The following is a 22,514-nucleotide window of genomic DNA, read 5'->3' as shown; positions in this document are numbered from 1 at the left end:
AGTTTTGGTCTCCTAATCTGAGGAAGGACATTCTTGCTATTGAGGGAGTGCAGCGAAGGGATAGCAGAACTGACATATGAGGAGAGACTGGATCGACTAGGCTTATATTCACTGGAATTTAGAAGAATGAGAGGGGATCTCATAGAAACATATAAAATTCTGACGGGATTGGACAGGTTAAATGCAGGAAGAATGTTCCCGATGTTGGGGAAGTCCAGAACCAGGGGTCACAGTCTAAGGATAAGAGGTAAGCCATTTAGGACCGAGATGAGGAGAAACTTCTTCACTCAGAGAGTTGTGAACCTGTGGAATTCTCTACCACAGAAAGTTGTTGAGGCCAGTTCATTAGATATATTCAAAAGGGAGTTAGATGTGGCCCTTATGGCTAAAGGGATCAAGGGGTATGGAGAGAAAGCAGGAATGGGGTACTGAAGTTGCATGATCAGCCATGATCATATTGAGTGGTGGTATAGGCTCGATGGGCCGAATGGCCTACTCCTGCACCTATTTTCTATGTTTCTATGTTTGATAGTAGGGCCAGAGCACGGTGGAATTCGTTGCAGACCTGAGACGTCGAGCAGGACCATGCAAGTTCGGGACGGTGTTGGCAGACAAGCTGCGGGACTTCTTTATTATCGGTATTACACAGTGATCCTGCGCAAACTTCAGGCAATGGAGGAGTTGGACTTAAAAAGGGCCATCCAGATCGCTCAATCATGTATGACGACGGACAGGAATCTAAAGCAAATAGCGGTGAAGAACCGAACCTCGGCAAGTACTGTAAATGCGATTGATTCAGCGTTCGGCAGAGCGGCACATGGCAGGGCCTATCCGGCTGCATTTGCGAAACCTGTGGCTGCCTAAAGTCCGCCAGTGAGAATGTATCCGACTTCTTCGTGTTGGCATTGTGGGGGAAATCATCAGCACCAGCAGTGCCGATTTAAGCAATATAGTTGCAAAGGCTGTCTGAGATTGGGGCATCTCCAACGCAAGTGTCCGGAGATGAGCAAGCGAGCTGCGACACACCACGTGGAGGATGAGAGACAGATAGCGTGGATCCGGATACGCAATCCGAGATGCCAGAGGAGGATGTGTATAGACTGTATTCCTTCATAACCAAGAGTAAACCAATTTTGATTAATGTGAAGTTTAACGGGATACCAGTTATCGATGGAACTGGACATGGGGGCGAGTCAATCGATCATGAACGAGAGGGCATTTACTAAGTTGTGGGATACTAAGACTGTGAGGCCCAGGCTGAGCCCTGTTAATGCCAAGCTACGCACGTACACCAAAGAACTGATAAAGGTGATTGGCAGTGCACAAATTAATGTGTCATGTAACGAGTTACCGCTGTGGATTGTTCCAGGCAATGGCCCAACGCTGTTCGGCAGGAGCTGGTTGGAGAAAATCAGATGCGACTGGAACGATATAAAGGCGCTGTCATCGGAGGAACATACATGTGCCCAAGTATTGAGCAAGTTCACCTCGCTGTTCGAACCGGGTATTGGCAACTTCACGGGAGCCAAGGTGCAGATCCACATGGAATCAAATGCAAGACTCGTCCATCATAAAGCTCGGGCAGTGCCGTATAGATGAGGGAGAAGGTCGAAATTGAACTGGACAGAATCCAACGTGAAGGGATCATATCACCGGTCGAATTTAATGAATGGGCCAGCCCCATTGTTCCTCTGCTGAAAAGTGATGGCACAGTCAGAATCTGTGGAGACTACAAGGCTGCGATCAACAGGGATTTGAAACAAGATCAGTACCCATTACCAAATGCTGATGACTTGTTTGTGACACTAGCTGGAGGGAAGTCGTTCACAAAACTGGACTTGACGTCGGCCTATATAACACAGGAGTTGGTCAAGACGTTGAAGAGACTTGCGTGCATTAGCACACACAAAGGACTGTTTATTTACTACAGGTGCCCTTTTGGAATTTGCTTGGCTGCAGCAATATTCCAGAGGAATAAGGAAAGTCTACTGAAGTCCGTTCCCAGAACCGTCATGTTCCAAGATGACATCCTGATCACCGGTCGTGACTCCAAGGAACATCTGAACAACCTGGAAGAGGTTCTATTGCGTTTGGATAGAGTGGGACTCAGACTGAAACGCTCGAAGTGCATCTTCATGGCACCGGAGGTCGAATTCCTCAGGAGGAAAATCGCCGCTGATGGCAGGGAGGTTAAAGTAACAGTGACCTCAGTCTTTAATAAGTCACTCCAGAGTGAGGAACAGGCCTTAGGGGCCGGCTTCTATACAGTGCTCCCAAGGGATGTTGGGATCCCTTGGGACTTCAGGGGATGAGCAACCTGGTGGCTGAACATGGGAGTGCATGCTTTACAGATACACAACAGTATCCTCAGAGGCTCAGAGGGAATTGGTCTGCCATACCTAAGCAAATGTACGGGGAGACCAAACCGTACATTCGTCGCAAGGACGAACTTTCTATTCAAGCAGATTGCATATTGTGGGGCAATCGTATTGTAATGCCCAAGAAAGGGAGAGAGAAGTTCATGCGTGAGTTACACAGCATACATCCTGGTATAGTGATGATGAAGGCCATCGCCAGGTCCCATGTATGGTGGCCAGGAATTGATTTTGAGCTGGAAGCATGCGTGCATCAGTGCAACACTTGCATGCAGGTCAGCAAAGCACCAATGGAATCGCCGCTGTGGTCGTGGCCAGCCAAACCTTGGTTCAGGATCCATGTAGATTTTGCAGATCCCTTCCTGGGCAAGATGTTTTTGGTGGTGGACGTTTATTCGAAGTGGATAGACGGCAACCATAGAGAATCTCAATGTCATGTTCGCGACACATGGTCTGCCTGACATAGTGATGAGCGACAATGGGTCGTGCTTCACCAGTCAGGAGTTTCAGGAGTTTGTGAAACTTAATGGCATAAAACATGTAAGGTCAGCACCATTCAAGCCTGCATCCAACGGACAAGCTGAACGTGCAGTACAAATTATCAAGCAAAGCATGAGGAGAGTAACCCAAGGGTCACTGCAGACCTGCATACTGCTGAGTTACAGGACAAGACCCCACACACTCACAGGGGTCTCGGCTGCTGAACTCATGCTGAAAAGAGGTCTTAAGACCAAGCTATCTCTGGTACACCTGGATTTAAATAATCATGTTGAATACAGAAGATAAAGTCAACAAGGGTACCATGATCGCGCAACTGTGTCACGCGAGATTTCTGTTAATGATCCTGTATATGTGTTGAACTATGGTCAGAGACCCAAATGGATCACTGATACGGTCATGGCCAAGGAGCGCAACAGAGTGTTCGTTATTAAGCTCAAGAATGGGCAAACTTGCAGGAAACACATGGATCAGATAAAGCTGAGGCACACAGACGAGCCAGAATAGTCAGACGAAGAAACCATTGATGACCAACCGATGTACCAACAGTCTTCAGAGGACTCGAGGGTCATCAGTGAACCTGGAATTTCCATCACGGACCTGTTCAATAAAAATGGACTTGCAATTCCTGACATGGCCACTGACACCCCCAACAAGTCAGTCATCCAGCCATCAGCCACAACAGACCCTGCACACTCACCCAAGGCTGGAATCGAACTGAGACGGTCAACCCGGGAGCGCAAAGCACTGGACCGTCTCAACCTGTGAAAGACTGTGATAAGATCTCAGAGGAAGGTATTGTCATGTATGTACATTCTGTTTGTAGTCTCCAGATGGCGTCATTGTTGGAGGCCACTGAGCAGCACGCACATGGTGCTGCTCAGGTATAAAAGGCCAGCCATTTTGAGAGTCAGGCACTTTGGGCCTAAATAAAGCAGAAGCAAGGTTGTACCTTGCTTAGTTAAACAGTACTCGGTTTGAACCCTTATTGCATACATAACAGAAGGAACCAACTCCCAATGCTGATGGGGGAAGCATTTGTAATTCCTTGTACTCTAGGAAAACTTGCCACTCAGTTTAAGCTCTCCCCTCTATCCAACGTAGAAAATTAATTGTTCACAATAGCACAGCCCAGACATATGGCCATCACTACTCTGTTTGATGTTGTCGAGTGTGAAGCCTTTCTGCAAGTGGTGTGCCAAAAAAACAGGGGATCTTTTTGGGGCTGAATGTTGCTCTCCAATAAAAGCACAGACAACAGCTGCATGGAGAAACAAAATTACATGCAAAACTCAGCCTTGGTGTCATTGTTTTTGGTTCAGTTAAAATAAATCTCTCCTAAACCATGTTTTAGGCTTAACAATGTTTTTATATAAACTGTAAATAATGATATATTAATATATTAATGGAATGATATTTGGTTGTCTATTGAAGATGTATAGATTGGCAAACTGGCTAAGAGTACAATCCCCATACCCCCATGCCAGTAGTTGGTGGCACTATTCCTTTAAAATATTTAACTATGGTATTAAACGGGATGAACTATGACATTAGTCTGGAATAATTCAAGTTAATGCTGTTAGTAATCAGTCATTCTACAAAAGTTGCTCTTTGTTCATTGCAGGCAGTCCTTGTCCCTACAGCTGAGACCACCAGTCTACAATACTTTGTAGATTTGTTGCTTGAGAAGGGGAAGCCAGTTATGCTTGTGGGAAATGCAGGAGTTGGCAAAACCATCCTAGTGGAAGATAGACTTGCTAATCTATCAGAGGATTATATGGTGTCCAAAGTGCGTTTCAACTACTACACCTCTTCAGTGATGCTACAGCGTAAGTTATTGATGTTTCAGGGACTGTTTTCCAACTCAAGCTGATGCCTAGTGCAGTCTCATGAGATCAACTCAATTCAGAAGACAGATTTTTAAAATTTGTCATTAGGCCTGGTTGAGTTCCCAGATGCTGTGGGTCCTGGCCTTGCGAGGTAATTTCTGCACAGCCTAGTAAATGATGGAGCCTCCGCCCACCCTTTACAAGGGCAGAGGGGGCAGCACCGTGAGTTCCTGCATTCCCAGCCCTCGGAGGAACCCAGTGTAGCATCGTGACAGTGTGCCAATAGTGGAAGTGGGACCCACACGGTGGTTCATGTCGGGATCATAGCCTGAACCACTTGAAGAGAAAGGCGTTTTTATAATTGTTTATATGTGGACCCTCACAAAGGGGGCCACTGTGGACTGATATGGGTTCCTTTAGGGGGGAAGGTGGCAAATATGGCACCTCCCCTAGGACTGGCCTTTTGGAATTGGCATGAACCGCAGATGCACCCCAGTGGTGCAGATGCCTACCAATGGGATGAAGGAAATCTCCACCATCCCCTCCCCCACGATCATGTCAGCGGTGGAAAGAAGCCACCCCACACACACAACGCCCTGTGGACTTTTGGCCCCCAAATTATTATTCTTTGTTCAGTTCTTGAATCTCGACAAATTATAATATATTGGGGGCAAAATTGCCCCGCGCACCGTTTGGAGGTGGTAACCTTCCGGGACCAGGACATTTATCGCCCGGCCTGGAAGTTCCGCCCCAGTGAGGAATTCGGCCCTTCCGTCCCTCAACGGAGACACAGCTCCCCACCGACAATGTCAGAGCTACGCAGCGCTGATGCGGCAGAATGTCCCTCCCCTTCAATTAAAGGGAAGGGGCGCTCGCGCTCTACAGTCCCTTTGGTGGCCACCAAGGACGCCCTTGACCGGGCCAACAGCCCGGCACCCAGCAGCCCGGTCGAGGCGAGGGCTGCCATTGTAGGCTGACAGAAGAGTCAGCCGACAGCAAAATATGGCAGCCCACGGCGCAAATGGCCTTCCCTTTAAAGGGAGCCCTGGCGGTGACATCCACCGGCTCCATCCTCAGCGCTCGCATGGCAATTTTCTCCACGGGGCGCAAAGGGGTCACCCCTCAAACCTCCGTGGCAATTTCCCTGGAGGCGCTATCAACACCTTCCCCTGGGCGATAACCTCGTTGTGCCCCATTAACATCCCCCGGAGGCACTAATGGGGCTATAAACAAGGGCAGTTTTGCCCCCATTGTTTTATAATAAAATAACGTGCTCACCAGGAACATTGGCACAAGAAATTTCTTAATGTATGTATGTTTATACAGGAAATATACAGTATAATTTATAGATTCATATATAAATACATATTAGGAATTCAAGTGTGGAGATCAACAAGCCCTGCAGGATTTTCTGTCTATCAAAATTAATCACTGGAAAATCCTGCAGGACTTCCTGATAGTCCCAGGAGATTTCTAGTGCATGATGTTCCACGATAGGAGTACAAATTCATAAATTCTACCCTTATTTATATAACATATTTCTTGACTTCCATTGACGTACTAATTCCAGCTTCATGTTTTTATTTTTATAAATAAAAATCAGGTGTTCTTGAGAAGTCTCTTGAGAAAAAGGCTGGTCGTAATTATGGACCCCCCGGAAATAAGAAGCTAATTTATTTCATTGATGACATGAATATGCCAGAGGTAGACACTTATGGAACAGTTCAGCCCCACACACTAATCCGCCAGAACATTGACTACAAACACTGGTGAGCATTACACACGGACCTTGAATGATGAATACGCTGGCCAAAGTTGAGATATTCATTAGTTTGAAATGTATTCTTTTCTACAGAGACTCTTAAATGGTTGTTTCAAACTTTAGTAGATAAAACAGAAAAACATATTTTTTGTTAATAAATAGAACCCTGTTCTTTTATATAATACAGAAAAGTAAACTTGCATTTATATAGCGCCTCTTGTGAACCCAGAACATTACAAAACACTTCATGACCAATGAATTATGTTTTGAAATGTAGTCACTGTTTTTGTAAGTCATGTTCCACAAACAGCAGTGAGATGAATGACAAAATAATTTGTTTTGATGGAGTTGGTTGAGGGATGAACATTAGCCAGATATCAGGGGCTAAAAATTGGATTGGACACAAAAACAGGAGCGGGGATCGCGATGCGTGATCAGCCTGTGCCTGTTGAAAGGAATGCAGACAGCATGCAACCTTCGCGCTGTCGGTTAATTACACAATTGCAGCATTCAGCCCAGCGCTGAACGTGATGCGGAGTGACTGAATACTCAGCAGGGGGCCCAAGTTTGTGCAAGGCTAGGTCCAGTTAAAGCAAGCCTCCACTTCTTTAAGGCAGTCTGCACCTCAAAGTAGAGATGTATTCTGCCTGCAGCAGCTCATTGAACTGGTTGTGGAGGCAAAGGTGACTGAATAATGGCTCAACAGGACAGAGAAGGTGCTCCATGGTTCTCAGACACAGTACTAGAGGCCTTAGTGCAGGGGGTGGAAAGGAGGATACAGGCACAATGGAGTCCTTCAAGACATACACTACAAAGGCAGTGGGAGCAGATAACCGACGAGCTCAATGCCAGCAGTCCTGCCCTGAGGACATAGATGCCGTGGCAAAAGAAGTTCAATTACCTCAAATGAGTGGTCAAGGTCAGTGAATGCATCTTCAAATGCCGTCTCCCACCAACTGCACCACTAGCCTCACACACTGCTTAATGCACCACCCCCATCACTCAGCTACAAACAATCTTTCAGTCACGACTCAAATTTCACATACATAGCTTCACCTCACCCTCACACACTTACCACTGCTGCAGGCCTCACACCCACATCTCACACCTTGCACACACGACCAGATATTCAACCAGGCACATCACCCAAACACATTGCACCACACTCACTGACACACTTTCCTCTGAAGTCAAGGTGGCAGCAGTAGCTAACCGGCAGGCGACAGGCAAGCCTGCATATCCTTACCCAGGTGGAGGAGACAATGCTCGACATTATTGGAGAGGCCGTCATTGAGGCCATTGCAAGCGGCATTGCTGAAATTATTGAAGATGACGGTATGCTCATACCTAATCCTCCTTATCACATCCCACTTCCCCCTTAACCCACAATCTCTTCTCACTTACAAGCTGCTGATGATGTAAGCATGCATATCTTGCTTCTCCACCCCCTCCCAACCCCACTTCCATCACCACAACCGTACCCGTGTGCACTTTTCTTTTCAGAACTCCAACCTGGCCAGCCAGTTCAGGAAGAGCAAGAGGAGAGTGATGGAGGAGGAGGGACGCCGTCACTCAATCTCACACTCAAAGGCACCAGCTCAGATACTGGCACTGCATGTAATTTAGAGGGTAGTATAAAAGCAGGATCTAGATGTGGTGGTTCACTGGGCACAAGCGCACTGCAGCCAGGGCAGGGAGAAAAGGTAGTGCAGGTGCCAGCTCCCTGAGTTGTGCTTCAGAGGACTCGGATGTGGACTTTGATGGGGCGGCCTACAGAAGAAGGGTGATGAGCAGGCACACAGAAATGCTTAGTGCATTGGCAAGCCTGCCAGAGAGCCAGTTGTCACTGTTAAGGAACATGGAGAAGTCCGGCACCAACTTTGCGCAGAGCTTGGAGCCCATGATTTTCAGCATGGAAGTGATGAGCAACTCCATTAGGACACTTGTGGAGCCAACCATGATGCAGGGTCTGAAGGCCGATGTCTCAGCTTCCATTGCAGCTCAAGTGGAAGCGACCCAAATGTCTAAGTGCTGCAGTGGAAGCTCAGACTTATTGCAGAAGCACCTCATTGTCATTGTAGAGCAAGCCAAGGGAGTGAGCAAGAAGATTTTCAGGTGCTGCACTGGAGGCCTTTGTTCTTGCAATGCAGTGAAGGTGGGCTGTCCTATACCCACAGGGTGGGAAGAGGCCATCCAAGGTCATTTGCAGAAGGTTGTGGGAGGAGATTGCTGACTCAGATATAGCCACTAGTATGGTCCCAAGGACCTGGATCCAGTGTCCAAAAAAGTTTCATGACTTCGCACAGCCGGTCTAGGTGAGTGAAGGCTTCAGCAAATTCTATAGCCCATCACCTGCACCATAAGCCTCAGACACTACTCAATGCACCACACTCCCATCACTCACCTACCACTAACCTCTAGCTATCACCATTCATACCTCACGGCATTGAGGCTGAAGGTTTGGTTGCAGGAGGTGTGACCACCTCCTTGGTGAAGCGGAGCCTCTTCATACACTTTCCTCGCTTAAGTGCAGGTAAGAGAAATGGTCTTGAAAAACTCAAGGTGGGTAAGGCCTCCTGCTGAGAGCCCTCCTGGTCCTCCTCCAGCCCCACCTCCCGCTCTGTGAGCATCTTCTCTTTGCTGGCTCCGCTCCCTCTCCTGAAGATACTCAAGCATAAGGGGGACTGCAAGTAGAGGCCTCATGACTGGGAGCAAGTGGTGTGAGCAGAAGCCTTTAAATGAGAATTAAGGCATTCTCCATTTGCACCAACACTCCTTGTGATCTCAGCAACTTTAAACATATTTAGAAAGTTGCAAGACCCAGTAAAATTGTGAAATCGTCAGCTGTAAATTGCTGTTGATGATCTCTTTAAATATCACTGTTGGGGGCTCCTTCCTGCTGCTGAACGCTTGATTAAGAGAGGGTGGTAAGTGTAGTGATGACGTTGAAAATGGCCAGTCGTGCGTCAAATTACCGTTACACACTCGTTGACGTCACGATCTGCCTCATTTCCATTTCTCTAGTGAGCACCAGCAACGCTCACGGGAGGCGGGCAGAAGTGAATTGGCCGCCATTTTTTCAGCAAAATGGACCTTAATAGCCAGCACTAAACCCTCGATTTTCTCGGCCCCAGTGCTGATCCTAGATATCCAATTCCTTATACTATACGGAACTATTTCAACTTGTTTTGGTATTTTATCCATCCTGACAAAAAAAATGAAAATTTGAGGCTACATTACTGAGTTCTAGTAATTTTGTGTCACAGTAAACCTTTATGAGGTGTTTCTTATTTAGTTATTCAGGTAAAGAGCTAACATTCATAATACAGGGCATTAAGGTTGAAAAATAGGACAGATGAGGTAAATCAGATAACAATCAACTTGTCAAACTTTGGTTTTGAAAGACTGAGAGAGGGGGAGGGGGGGCGGTACAAAGTTCCATTGTTTTGAAGTCCTGAGGTATAATGAGTTAGAGTAGGAGACTGTGTGATATGTTATGATTTCAACACAATGAGATTGCAGAGAGGATGAAGAGCATGTAAGATGGCATAATTAGAGATTAGAAGGAACAAGAGAGGAAGGTTCAGAGAAGCAATGACCATAGTAATATTGATAAAATAGAAAGACAAAAAGTGATTGTCATGGAGAAGAAATGTTTGGTGGTTAAGAGTGATCATCTGTTCGATGACCAGCTTTTTCTGTTTATTACATATTTCATGGTAGAAGTGTATTTTGCCCTGAAATGGCTTTTACTTATCTTATGGGGAAAAATTGGTGTGTTCCTGCAATCTGTGTTCTGATTTCTTCTGGTTTTATTTAACCATTTTGATGATGGTAGTTCATCTGGACCAAATCCAAGATTGTTTTATTTTGTTATTTATTCCAAGATTACAGTGAACTTAAAAAAAAATGTGCAATGGTTCTCCCAAATAGAAGTGCCTTCGGAATTTGCCCTTGTTATAAAATTCACAAAGTAATTTTAAACTGTTGGAGGTTAGAAAAAGAACTGTATTTTTCCAAGTTAAAAAGGTGCTTCACTTCTCAGCAGGTTTGTTTTATTAACAGATTGAGCATTTAAGGTGCTGCACAGTTTAGCAGGTAAATAACAAGAAACTATTTTGTCTATTCTTGGGGGGGGGGTGGGGGAGGTGCAGGGGGAGAGGTTCTTTCATATCTCCTAATTAGAAAGAAAAGAAGCAGAAAGAGGAGTAGGTCATGTCCTAATGCAAGTCATAATTGTTGAATTACCTTGGCAGTAAAATTATAGTGGTGTTCGCACCCAAGATGTTTGCATCAGCTTTTCATGTGCGTAAGAACAGACTTTGGACACTTGAAAATGTTTTACTTGCATATAAATGAGAATTTGCATATATATATATAAATATATATAAAATTGAATATGAATCCAGCAAACAGCAGAAAAATAAATAGGAAAAAACCTGTACTTCACATATAAGCAGATTTTGAATTTATTAAATTTATGTAGATATGGATTCATTGTGTATAGTTGAAACAATAAATCACTAGTGTTGTGATTGATAGTTTTAGACTCTCTAATCCTAGCTGTAATTTTTACACTAAGGAACTAGTTGTAACACAGTAATTACTTACCAAACCACAGTACGTGAATGTGTTCTGAATGTGATTTTATTTTCTATGTTTTTTAAGAGAAGAACAGTGGTATTGTATAATAATTAATTCTATGTGGCTAACTTAGTTGTCATGAAATGCATTAAATGTTAAATGTGAGCGGTAGTGAAATCGGTATTCGGCGGTAACATATTTCCATTATGGAAAAGAGAATTATGTGAGGTGCAGGATGGGCTGCTGAGTAGTTACCGCCCATTTAGCACCACCAGCTAAGACCAATTTATCCCCAATGATGATTATAGTCACTTTTACTTTTTATTCATATTTTATCAATTTGAACACATTTGTTAAGGTTCTTGATTCTTTTCTGAATTCTTTGTATTTAACAATGATCAGGTATGATCGGCAGAAGCTAACACTGAAGGAAATTCACAACTGTCAGTATATCAGCTGCATGAATCCAACAGCAGGAAGTTTCACCATCAACCCTCGGCTTCAGGTAAAAATGAATCACAAGCCAGCGATGAACATATGACAAATAAGGTAGATGTTTCTGTTAAAGGCACATTCCTTCATTTAGGTATGAGTGTTAACCAATTCCAGGATTGTGGGTTCCCACTTCCCAGTCCAAAATTCTGCTAACAACTGAAATGGTTTTATCTTAGTTTGTTTGAACCACAGTAGTGTAGTTTGTACAACACATCTATCTGGAAAGACTGAATCATCTATTTTAATATAAAAATTGTATGATTGTACATTTCTTTATCTGTCCATCACATGCCTTGTGCCACTCCTGCAGATTTCTTTGTCACACTTGCAATTGATTCACTGAAATTTCTTAAAGCCAGAATTTAAAAAAAGCAAAAATTCACAACTGAATAGGAATCAAATGTGCCAAGGAACACATTGCAATCGAGAATGAAAGTTGCCAATCAGCAATTTCAAAACAAACTTCCAGTCAAAATTTGTCAGTCAACAACAGTTAACAAGGAGCAGAGGAATGCCAATCAAATTAATTCATTTAAAAATATATTTTCGTTTGATGTCTTGATTTCTCAGTAACTCAACTACTAAGTATGGCAAATAAATGTTCTAAGGCATTAAACAAATAAAGAGAAACAATTCAGAATGTTACTATTAATATTCCTATATGAAATAATTTTATAGGAATTCAAATGCACAGCTCCTCCATAATTTTACATCCATCAAAATGAATAGATGGCTAATTGTGACAGAGGCGCATGGATGATTTCATAGTATGCGCTCATGACAGGCGATGCGCAACTCCATGTTACTTATATAGAATTTTGTTATATATGTTTGAAATAATTTATTCTTTGGATTGTCACTGTCTGTGAAGTCTGGAGATGGATTTTCAGGGGATGAAAATACATAATCCTTTCAGCCCAGCGTAAGTTCCGGGAACAACCCTTTGGGAATATCCGCTGCTGACCCCACCATAATCTGGGGGAACTTCCCCAATTTTCATTTTCTCGGTGGGCACCCACGCCACTAGGGTCTGCCATAGCAGGGTGTGGGGGCTGAAAAAGTAGAGATAGGCTATCCACTATCTAGACCCAGAAAGAGATTGGAAGAAGTTTTTAAACACCTTTGTAAAAGGGTCTGATTTAGTTTCACTACTAGTTTCTGTCTTTGAGTAGGCAGGCCTAAGCAACCAGAGGGGCCCCAGTTTCCCTGCCGTACCAGTTGTCCGCAGATCTCAGGCTGGAACCAAAGAAATTCCTGGCCTGGGAGTCCCTTCTGCAAGCCACGCTCCCTCAGATGTGTAAGAGTTTCCACCCCAAGCAGGTATTTGCTGTAGGGACCAGGATTCAATGCATCCAACTTAGTGTGAAGGTGTGACAGAAGGCCCATGGATATTGGAGGTCACAATGTCTCCAGCATTGTTGCTTACGTGCTTGCATTTTCAAGCCATTTTTTTTTTTCTTGATGGTTGATGTGAATCCTCCATTTACGTAATCTGCTTACTTGTGATTGAGCCCCATATTCCATTGTGCCCCTTTTTGTTTTTCTACAGAATTGATTTTTGTTCTCATTGTTTCCCCTTCTAGAGACATTTTACAGTGTTTGCAGTGAACTTTCCTTCAGCAGAATCCATGGATATTATCTACAGCAAGATTCTAAGTTTTCATTTTCAGCATTTAAATTTTGCAGCGTCAGTAGTAAAGACCACTCCTGCTGTGGTCCAAGCAGCCATCTGGCTTCAGCAAAAAATGACCCACACTTTCTTGCCAACAGCCATTAAATTTCACTACATTTTTAACCTTCGTGACCTCTCCAATATTTTTCAGGTGAGTAAGGTTATAGATAACATGACTATGCAATTTGTTTTATCTTATTCCTATTGGAGGGTAGTATTTGATGGTGCGTTAATTTTTCTGGAATTAATTCCTGCTTTAGTGTGTAATTGAAACTTAATTTAGTACAAGTAATTAATATACAATACAGTGAAGGGGATTGGGTGGCACACCTAGATTAGACATTGGCCTTTCACGTTTGATATGTCCTTACTATACACTATAAATGCACACGAGGCCCTTACTTGAGAGAAGGTCACTCTGTGACCAGTTACCTTTATTACCAAGACCTCAAGTGATGAAGGTGGGTGGAGCTTCCCCTTTTATATCTGAAAGTCCAGGTTAGGAGTGTATCCCACAAGTTCACCCCCTTGTGGTCAATGTTCCCAAGGTGTACAACTTAGGTCAGCTTATGCATGGGTTCCAATGATAGTTGAATACATGACAATGTTTGTGGCTTGAACTCATCAGACTGATGGATTAAAATCTCCTGTCTGCTGACGGATCTTAAATCAAATGAGTTTGGACCATCTCACTCTAGATCCTAGTATGTGCCCGCAGCACAAACTGCTACAAATTTACCATTGATTGGTAATTTTGTTCAGAGATTTTCCTTTCCACAGTTTCTTCCCTGGCTTGGCATGGGAAATGGGAACTTGTTATGTGGAGAAAGTTCTGAGTGATACTCCATCCTCTCGTGCTGTGGTACGGCACATTAGTGCAATAGTGTGCTATTCAGCAGACTAACTACCTCCCATATTTATTGCATATTTTTCTGCATTTTATGCCATTGTCAGCTTGGTTCAATTGGAAGCAGGTCAGTTGGCCTATGTGTACAAATCCCAGTCTGGCACTTGAACACATAGGGGAGAATTTTAACCCCAAGAACGGGTGTGTTGGGGGCGGATGGAAAAGTAAAAATTTTAAACCTTAAACGGATCCCAACTTGTGTCAAACCCGCCCTCTTCTAGTTTAAATGGAGATGGGTTGTGATGTGGAGTATGACAAAGACACTTAGCGCAGGTCTGTTGTGGAGAAAATAATTGTTTAATTGCTTGATCAAGGGAGACACGGTCTACACCAGTTCCTTTCCAACCGTTCTCATCCAACACTTTAGGAGCTGCTTCTTTTATACATAATTCTTTGCAAAGTCATCATTTACATCATCATTGGTCAGTCTTTCAACCGCGTGACAATTTTTTTTCGCTTTGTTACAGATTGTTTAATTTCAACTTTGTTCATTGTTTCACATCCACCTTGGGTATGAACATATGTATCTTGCATCCTGCCTCCTGCTACTAACAGGAATTTATTTCTAAGTTCTGAATACAACAGGAAGCCACTTCCTAGGCCTACGACCTTAGCTCTGAATATCAGGAACTGTACCATTGTCCGACAGTTGCACCTGTTAATTCTGCCACATCAGCAAATTGTATTTTTGCCTTCCTAATCTAAGACATGTTTAACTCTTTAATTCCCACTTCAGGTTGGGAACACTCTCGGGAGGCAGGTCGGTCATTGAAATCTTTTCAGGAGGCTACATGCCTCCATTTAAAAGCGTTTTTATTTTAAATTAATGTAGGCTGGGCATCATGAGATAATTGCCTTCATTGCAGTGCTTGTGGGCTAGGAGGAGCAGGAGTATTTCCCTTAGGCCCAACAAGCTTGTCAATCTGGCTGGATGGCAGGTGGGAAACTTGTTGAAAAATTTAAAAGACGTTTTGCGGTTAATTCTTGAAGGACATTCATCCCGTCGGAGAATCCTCCTCCACCCTTCCCTGCTCTCTTCTCGGCACGAGTAAATATTGGGGTCTCAACCTAGGTTGACACTTCAGTGTAGTATTAAGGGAGATGCTGGCCTTTAGATGAGATGTTTACCAGTTCTGGTGAATGTTAAAGATCTCATAATATCTGAAGAAGAACCAGGTGTTCTCCTATTATCATGGCCAAACTTTTTCCCGAACTTGTTAACTGGTCATTCATCTCATTCGTGTTAAAGAGGTCATTCATCTTATTAAAGTAAAAACAGAAAATGCTTGAAACATTCAGCAGGTCAGGTGAGGAAATTATGAGGATACAAGGCAAAAGGTGTGGCATTGGGACAAGTATAGAAACTAAAGGTTTGTCTAGAGGAGGTGTATATCGTTACATTAGAATAGCAGAGGAGGAGGGAAGCATGGATATCTGGCAAAAATAGGAAGGCTCCTGTTATGTATGCAACATCTTGTAACCAACATTCTACTGCCACCAGAGGGCGCATCTGTTGGAGGCCCAAGGGATCCCAGCATCCCTTGGGAGCACTGCATATAAGCAGGCCTCCCATGCTGTGCCAGCACTCTAGAGTCAGAATAAAGAGACTAAGGTCACACTTACTCAATTCTACAGTACTCAGTCACATTGCTTTATTTGAGACATAACAACTGGTGACAAGTAATAGATAACAAACCATCACGCGAAAATGCAGAGAACTGTTGGTATCCTGGAGAAATTCTCAAAAGGTGACGATTGGGAAGCCTTCGTGGAGCAACTCGACCAATACTTCGTGGCCAAAGAGCTGGAAGGGAATGAGAACGCTGCCAAATGAAGGGTGATCCTCCTCACCGTCTGCGGGGCAACAACCTATGGCCTCATGAAGAATCCTCTTGCTCCGGTGAAACCAACAACCAAATCGTATGAAGAACTGTGTACACTGGTCTGGGAGCACCTAAATCCAAAGTAGAGCGTTCTGATGGCAAGGTATCGATTTTATACATGTCAACGGTCTGAAGGCCAGGAAGTGGCAAGCTACGTCGCGAACTAAGGCACCTTGCAGGACATTGCGAATTCGGTGGATTCCTGGAGCAAATGCTAAGAGACCTTTTTGTGCTTGGCATTGGCCATGAGGTTATCCTTCGCAAACTATTAACTGTTGAAACACCGAACCTGAGCAAAGCCCTAACGATAGCCCAGGCATTTAAATCCACCAGCGATAACACCAAACAAATTTCACCGCATAAAGATGCATTGGCAAGTACTGTACACAAAGTAATGCATCTGGCAGAACGTACACGCCTGCAGCTGCACGATCTCAGATGACTCAGAGTCCACCATCAAGTGTGAATGAAAGGCAATTAACATCTTGTTGGTGCTGCGGAGGTGATCATCGAGCCCATCAATGCCGCTTCAAACACTGCGTGCAAAGGCTGTGGAACAATGTGACACCTCCAGTGAATATGCAGATGAGCTGCAAACCACCACGTTGCAGAGGAAGATCGATCCATGGCGGATCAAACTGAACTAGAGACTTGAACAGAGGAGGCAGAAGTGTACGGGGTACACACCTTCACATGAAATGTCCACCGATCATGTTAAAAGTTGAACTGAATGGAATTCCAGTATCCATGGAATTGGACACGGGTGCGAGTCAGTCTATCATGAGTAAAAAGGCCTTCAAGAGGCTTTGGTGCAACAAGACACAAAGGCCAAGCTAAGCCCTATTCATACAAAGCTGAGAACTTACACTAAAGAGCTGATCCCTGTAATTGGCAGTGCAGCAGTAAAAGTCTCCTATGATGGAGCGGTGCACGAACTACCACTATGGATTGTACCAGGAGATGGCCCCACACTGTTCGGCAGAAGCTGGCTGGGAAAAATCTGCTAGAACTGGCACGACATCCGAGCGCTTTCGTCCGTTGACGACGCCTCATGTGCCCAGGTTTTGAGCAAGTTTCCGTCGTTGTTTGAACCAGGCATCGGAAATTTTTCGGGGACGTAGGTGCAGATCCACTTGATCCCCAGTACACGACCCATCCACCACAAGGCACGGGCGGTGTCATACATGATGCGAGAGAAAGTGGAGATCGAGTTGGACAGGTTACAATGAGAGGGCATCATCGCGCCGGTTGAGTTCAACGAGTGGGCCAGTCCGATTGTTCCGGTTCTCAAGGGCGATGGCACGGTCAGAATTTGTGGAGACTATAAAGTAACGATTCACCGTTTTTCGCTGCAGGACCAGTACTCGCTACCCAAGGCAGAGGACCCATTTGCGACGCTGGCAGCAGGGAAGACGTTCACCAAGTTGGACCTGACCTTGGCCTACATGATGCAGGAGCTGGCGGAATCTTCGAAAGGCCTCACCTGCATCAACACGCACAAAGGTCTGTTCATCTACAATAGATGCCCGTTTGGGATTCAATCGGCCGCGGCTATTTTTCAAAGGAACATGGAGAGTCTGCTAAAGTCGGTTCTGCGCACTGTGGTTTTCCAGGACAACATATTGATCACAGGTCGGGACATCATCGAACACTTGCAGAACCTGGAAGAGGTTCTCAGTTGGCTAGATCGTGTGGGACTCCGGCTCAAAGTATGTATTCCTGGCGCCAGAGGTCGAGTTCTTAGGGAGAAGAATCGCAGCAGACAGTATCAGACCCACCGACGCCAAGACGGAGGCCATCAAGAACGCGCCAAGACCACAGAATGTGACAGAGCTGCAGTCGTTCCTGGGACTCCTCAATTATTTTGGTAATTTCCTACCCGGGTTAAGCACCTTGCTAGAACCTCTACGTGTTGCTACACTAGGGAGATGACTGGGTATGGGGGAAATCACAAGAGACTGCTTTTGAGAAAGCCAGAAATCTGTTATGTTCCAGCAAACTGCTTGTTCTGTATGACCCATGTAAATGTTTAGTGCTAGCTTGTGATGCGTCTTTGTACAGGGTCGGGTGTATGTTACAACAAGCAAACAAATCGGGAACATTGCAACCGGTCGCTTATGCATCCAGGAGTTTGTCCAAGGCCGAAAGGGCCTACAGCATGATTGAAAAAGAAGCTCTGGCATGTGTTTACGGAGTGAAAAAAATGCACCAGTATCTGTTTAGGCTTAAGTTCATGTTAGAAACTGACCATAAGCCGCTCATATCGCTATTCTCAGATAGCAAAGGTATTAATACCAATGCCTCTGCTCGAATTCAAAGATGGGCACTCACGCTGTCTGCATTAAACTGTAATTCGCCACAGGCCAGGCACAGAGAACTGCGCTGATGCTCTCAGTCGGCTACCATATCCACCACCGGGGTAGAAATGGCACAGCCTGCAGACTTGCTCTTGGTGATCGATGCATTTGAAAACGAAAAGTCACTTGTTACAGTTTGCCAGATCAGAACCTGGACCAGCCAGGATCCTTTACTGTCCCTTGTAAAAAAACTGTGTCCTCCATGGGAGATGGTCCAGTGTCCCAGCAGAGATGCATGAAGAGATCAAGCCGTTCCAACGGCGCAAAGTCGAAATGTCCATACAGGCGGGCTGTCTCTTGTGGAGTAATCTCGTGGTTTTGCCTAAGAAAAGCAGGGAAACGTTCATACGCAGCCTACACAGTACCACCCAGGGATAGTAATGATGAAAGCTAGAACCAGATCCCATATGTGGTCGCCCGGCATCGACTCAGATTTGGAGTCTTGCGTGCGCCAATGCAACACTTGCTCTCAACTAAGCAATGCACCCATAGAGGGACTGCTAAGTTTGTGGTCATGGCCCTCCAAACCATGGTCTAGGATCCACGTTGACTTCGCAGGCCCTTTCGAGGCAAAATGTTTTAGGTTGTTGTGGATGCTTCTTCAAACTGGATCGAGTGTGTTATAATGTCTGTAAGCACGTCCACTGCCACCATCAAAAGCCTACGAGCCATGTTTGCCAAGCACGGCCTGCCTGATGTCCTTGTCAGCGTCAATGGGCCATGCTTCACCAGCGCTGAATTCAAGGAATTCATGATCCGCAATGGGATCAAGCACGTACCATCTGCCCCGTTCAAGCCCGCATCTAACGGCCAGGCAGAACGGGCAGTCCAAACCATCAAGCAAAGTTTGTAATGCGTGACGGAAGGCTCCCTGCAAACCCACCTGTCCTGAGTCCTGCTCAGCTACCACATAAGACCCCACTCGCTCATTGGGGTTCCCCATGCCAAATTGCTCATGAAAAGGGCACTCAAAACAAGGCTCTCTCTAGTCCAGCCTGATCTCCATGATCATGTCGAGGGCAGGCATCATCAACAAAGCATGTACCATGATCGCGCAAATTTGTCATGCGATATTGAAGTCAGTGATCCTGTATTTGTACTCATCTATGGACATGGTCCAAAATGGCTTGCTGGCATTGTCGTAGCCAAAGAAGGGAGTAGGGTGTTTGAGGTCAAACTTGTAAATGGACTAACTTGCAGAAAGCATTTGGACCAAACCAAACTGCAATTCACAGACAGCCACGAGCAACCTGAAGAGGACACCACCAACTTTGACCCTCCAATACACACAAGTGGCAACTGACATCATGGTTGACCACGAAGCCTGAACTCATCATCCCCAGCAGCCCAGCAAGTCCAGCTGCACAGCAGCCCAACGAAGGCCCAACCTACTCACCTGCACCTATGTTTGTCCCGAGACAATCAACTGGGAGCAGAAAGCCCCAGATCGTCTCACCCTGTAAATAAGTGTACGATTGACTTTGGGGGGGGGCGGGGAGTGATGTTATGTATACAACACCTTGTAATCAGCATTCTACCGCCACCAGAGGGCACATCTGTTGGAGTCCCAAGGGATCTCAGCATGCCTTGGGAGCACTGCATATAAGCAGGCCTCCCACGCTGTACCAGCACTCTAGAGTTAGAATAAAGAGTCTAAGGTCACACTTACTCAAGTCTACAGTACTCAGTCACATTGCTTTATTTGAGACATAAGAGCTTCCATGGCCCAGGAGTGTTGTTTAAGAAAGACAGGTAGATCCCAGGGGTGCGGACCAGCCTGACAGCCATGTACCGATAGGGAATCCACACCCCAAGCATCAGCCCACACCTTCTCCACTCCCAGTGGCTCTGGTGCAGCCATCCTTCATTACTGCCACCTGCTGTCCGAGAGAAATGGGAGCGGTGGTTAAGGTCTAAAATTTGAGTAACCATTACTCTTATTTCTATTTCCTACCCCCTACCTTTTCCCTGGCTCTGTACTTGCATAAGAACTATCTCTAACATCTTGTAGTTATGATGAAAGATCATTGACCATAGAAACATAGAAACATAGAAAATAGGTGCAGGAGTAGGCCATTCGGCCCTTCTAGCCTGCACCGCCATTCAATGAGTTCATGGCTGAACATTCAACTTCAGTACCCCATTCCTGCTTTCTCGCCATACCCCTTGATCCCCCTAGCAGTAAGGACCTCATCTAACTCCTTTTTGAATATATTTAGTGAATTGGCCTCAACAACTTTCTGTGGTAGAGAATTCCACAGGTTCACCACTCTCTGGGTGAAGAAGTTCCTCCGCATCTCGGTCCTAAATGGCTTACCCCTTATCCTTAGACTGTGACCCCTGGTTCTGGACTTCCCCAACATTGGGAACATTCTTCCTGCATCTAACCTGTCTAACCCCGTCAGAATTTTATATGTTTCTATGAGGTCCCCTCTCATTCTTCTGAACTCCAGTGAATACAAGCCCAGTTGATCCAGTCTTTCTTGATAGGTCAGTCCCGCCATCCCGGGAATCAGTCTGGTGAACCTTCGCTGCACTCCCTCAATAGCAAGAATGTCCTTCCTCAGGTTAGGAGACCAAAACTGTACACAATACTCCAGGTGTGGCCTCACCAATGCCCTGTACAACTGTAGCAACACCTCCCTGCCCCTGTACTCAAATCCCCTTGCTATGAAGGCCAACATGCCATTTGCTTTCTTAACCGCCTGCTGCACCTGCATGCCAACCAGAAACATTGGGAGAATTTTAACACCCAAAAACGGGGGGTTGGGGTCAGGTGGGAAGTTAAAGTGTTAAAAATCTGAATCCCAACTCGAACCACTTCTGGTTTTAACAATGACGGGACGGGGCGTGCAGCCAACCCGCTCTTAGGAGGCGGTTCGACCATTTAAATTTTATAATGAGGCTGGCGTGACTCAGATTTAAACACCATTTTAAATTAACAGTGGCTGGTTGGGCTTGCAGGCCTCGTGAAACTCGCCAGCTAATGGGAGGCGAGGACTCCTGGATCAAGCCTTTACACTTGCCTTCTGGATTCAGCGTCCCTGTCTGACCCACCTCCTGCCAATCGAAGACCCCCCCCCCCCCGCCACGAGGCCTCCGATCCCCCTCCCACCAGGTCTCCGATCGCCTTTCCGGCCTTCCACCCTCCCCATGTTCCTCTGCCCCCTGATGTCGTCTGCTTCCTGCCCCCTGCCCCTTGTTGCTCTTCCGGTCCCCACAGTGTATTCCTCCGGCCCCAAACTGCCCCCCCCCTTTTGTTTCAGTATACATCTTACTGCTATTTATGAAATTTTGCTGTTTGCAAAAAGACGATAGTGGCTGCGTTTCAAGTAATTGGTTTTATATGAAATGCTTTGGGACATTTCTGAGAGATGGGGTAAAGTGCTACATAACTGCTTTCTTTCATCAACCTGAAAATTTTATTCTGTACAAGAAAGACTGCGAATATTTACATTTATTTTATATGAAGTAAAGGAAGTAAAGAATAATTGAAACCAAAGACATGGGCGTAGAAATGGCTATGTGTTTCACCCATGATTTGTAGGCATTGGTCCCACTGCTAAAGCCATGGGGCCCATTTTTTAGGTATCCCAGGTGGATGCCTAAAATAGGCATTGGGCCATATCATGCGAAGGATTGTTTAGCGGTCCCTGCACTGCCAACTAAATGTATGTCTTGAAATTTAAAAAAACATTTACGGAGTGAAATTGGCCCTTTTTAAAGGCCCGTTATCATCTTTAGGAGTGTCGCGCCCTGCACCTCACCGCCCCACGCTGACCCCTTACCGCCCCATGGGGGAAATTGCCTCCTCGGGCCGCAAGCGGATGTCACGGCAGCTTCACAGGTCGCTAGTTAAAGGGGAGGGTGCTAGTGCTCCGGGCCGCTATCTTTTTTGGATTGCCGACTCTCATGCATCATGGCATTCCGCAACGCTACCCTAGGGGCCTAGTGGAGGCCATCAGAGGCCTTGCAGAATGAGCAGCGCCGCTCGCCTTTAAGCGAAGGGGAGGATGTTGGAGCATGTTGGAGCGTGAACCTCCCCCCCATGGGAAGTGGAGCACTCGACATTGCTCTCCGCTTCCTTTGAGGGGCGGTAAGCCAAATTCAGTGGTGGGGCGGGACGTCTGCGCCGGGCGCAGGAAGTCCCGG

The 22,514-nt window shown here is 45.6% G+C and overlaps 1 protein-coding gene across 1 annotated transcript in view; it reads left to right on the top strand.

Moving 5' to 3' along the window:
* LOC139264459 (dynein axonemal heavy chain 11-like) overlaps nt 1–22,514 on the top strand; it is a 679,414-nt gene that overhangs the window by 395,502 nt on the left and 261,398 nt on the right. Inside the window, exons 46-49 of the mRNA XM_070880970.1 lie at nt 4,498–4,702; nt 6,306–6,471; nt 11,451–11,553; nt 13,127–13,366. Coding sequence (XP_070737071.1) covers nt 4,498–4,702; nt 6,306–6,471; nt 11,451–11,553; nt 13,127–13,366 — 714 coding nt within the window. The remainder of the gene's footprint in view (nt 1–4,497; nt 4,703–6,305; nt 6,472–11,450; nt 11,554–13,126; nt 13,367–22,514) is intronic.

This window comes from Pristiophorus japonicus, chromosome 5, assembly GCF_044704955.1.
Source record: "Pristiophorus japonicus isolate sPriJap1 chromosome 5, sPriJap1.hap1, whole genome shotgun sequence".
Lineage (NCBI taxonomy): Eukaryota > Metazoa > Chordata > Chondrichthyes > Pristiophoridae > Pristiophorus > Pristiophorus japonicus.
Note: the sequence above shows the minus strand (reverse complement) of the source record. Positions and strands in the feature narration are given on the sequence as shown.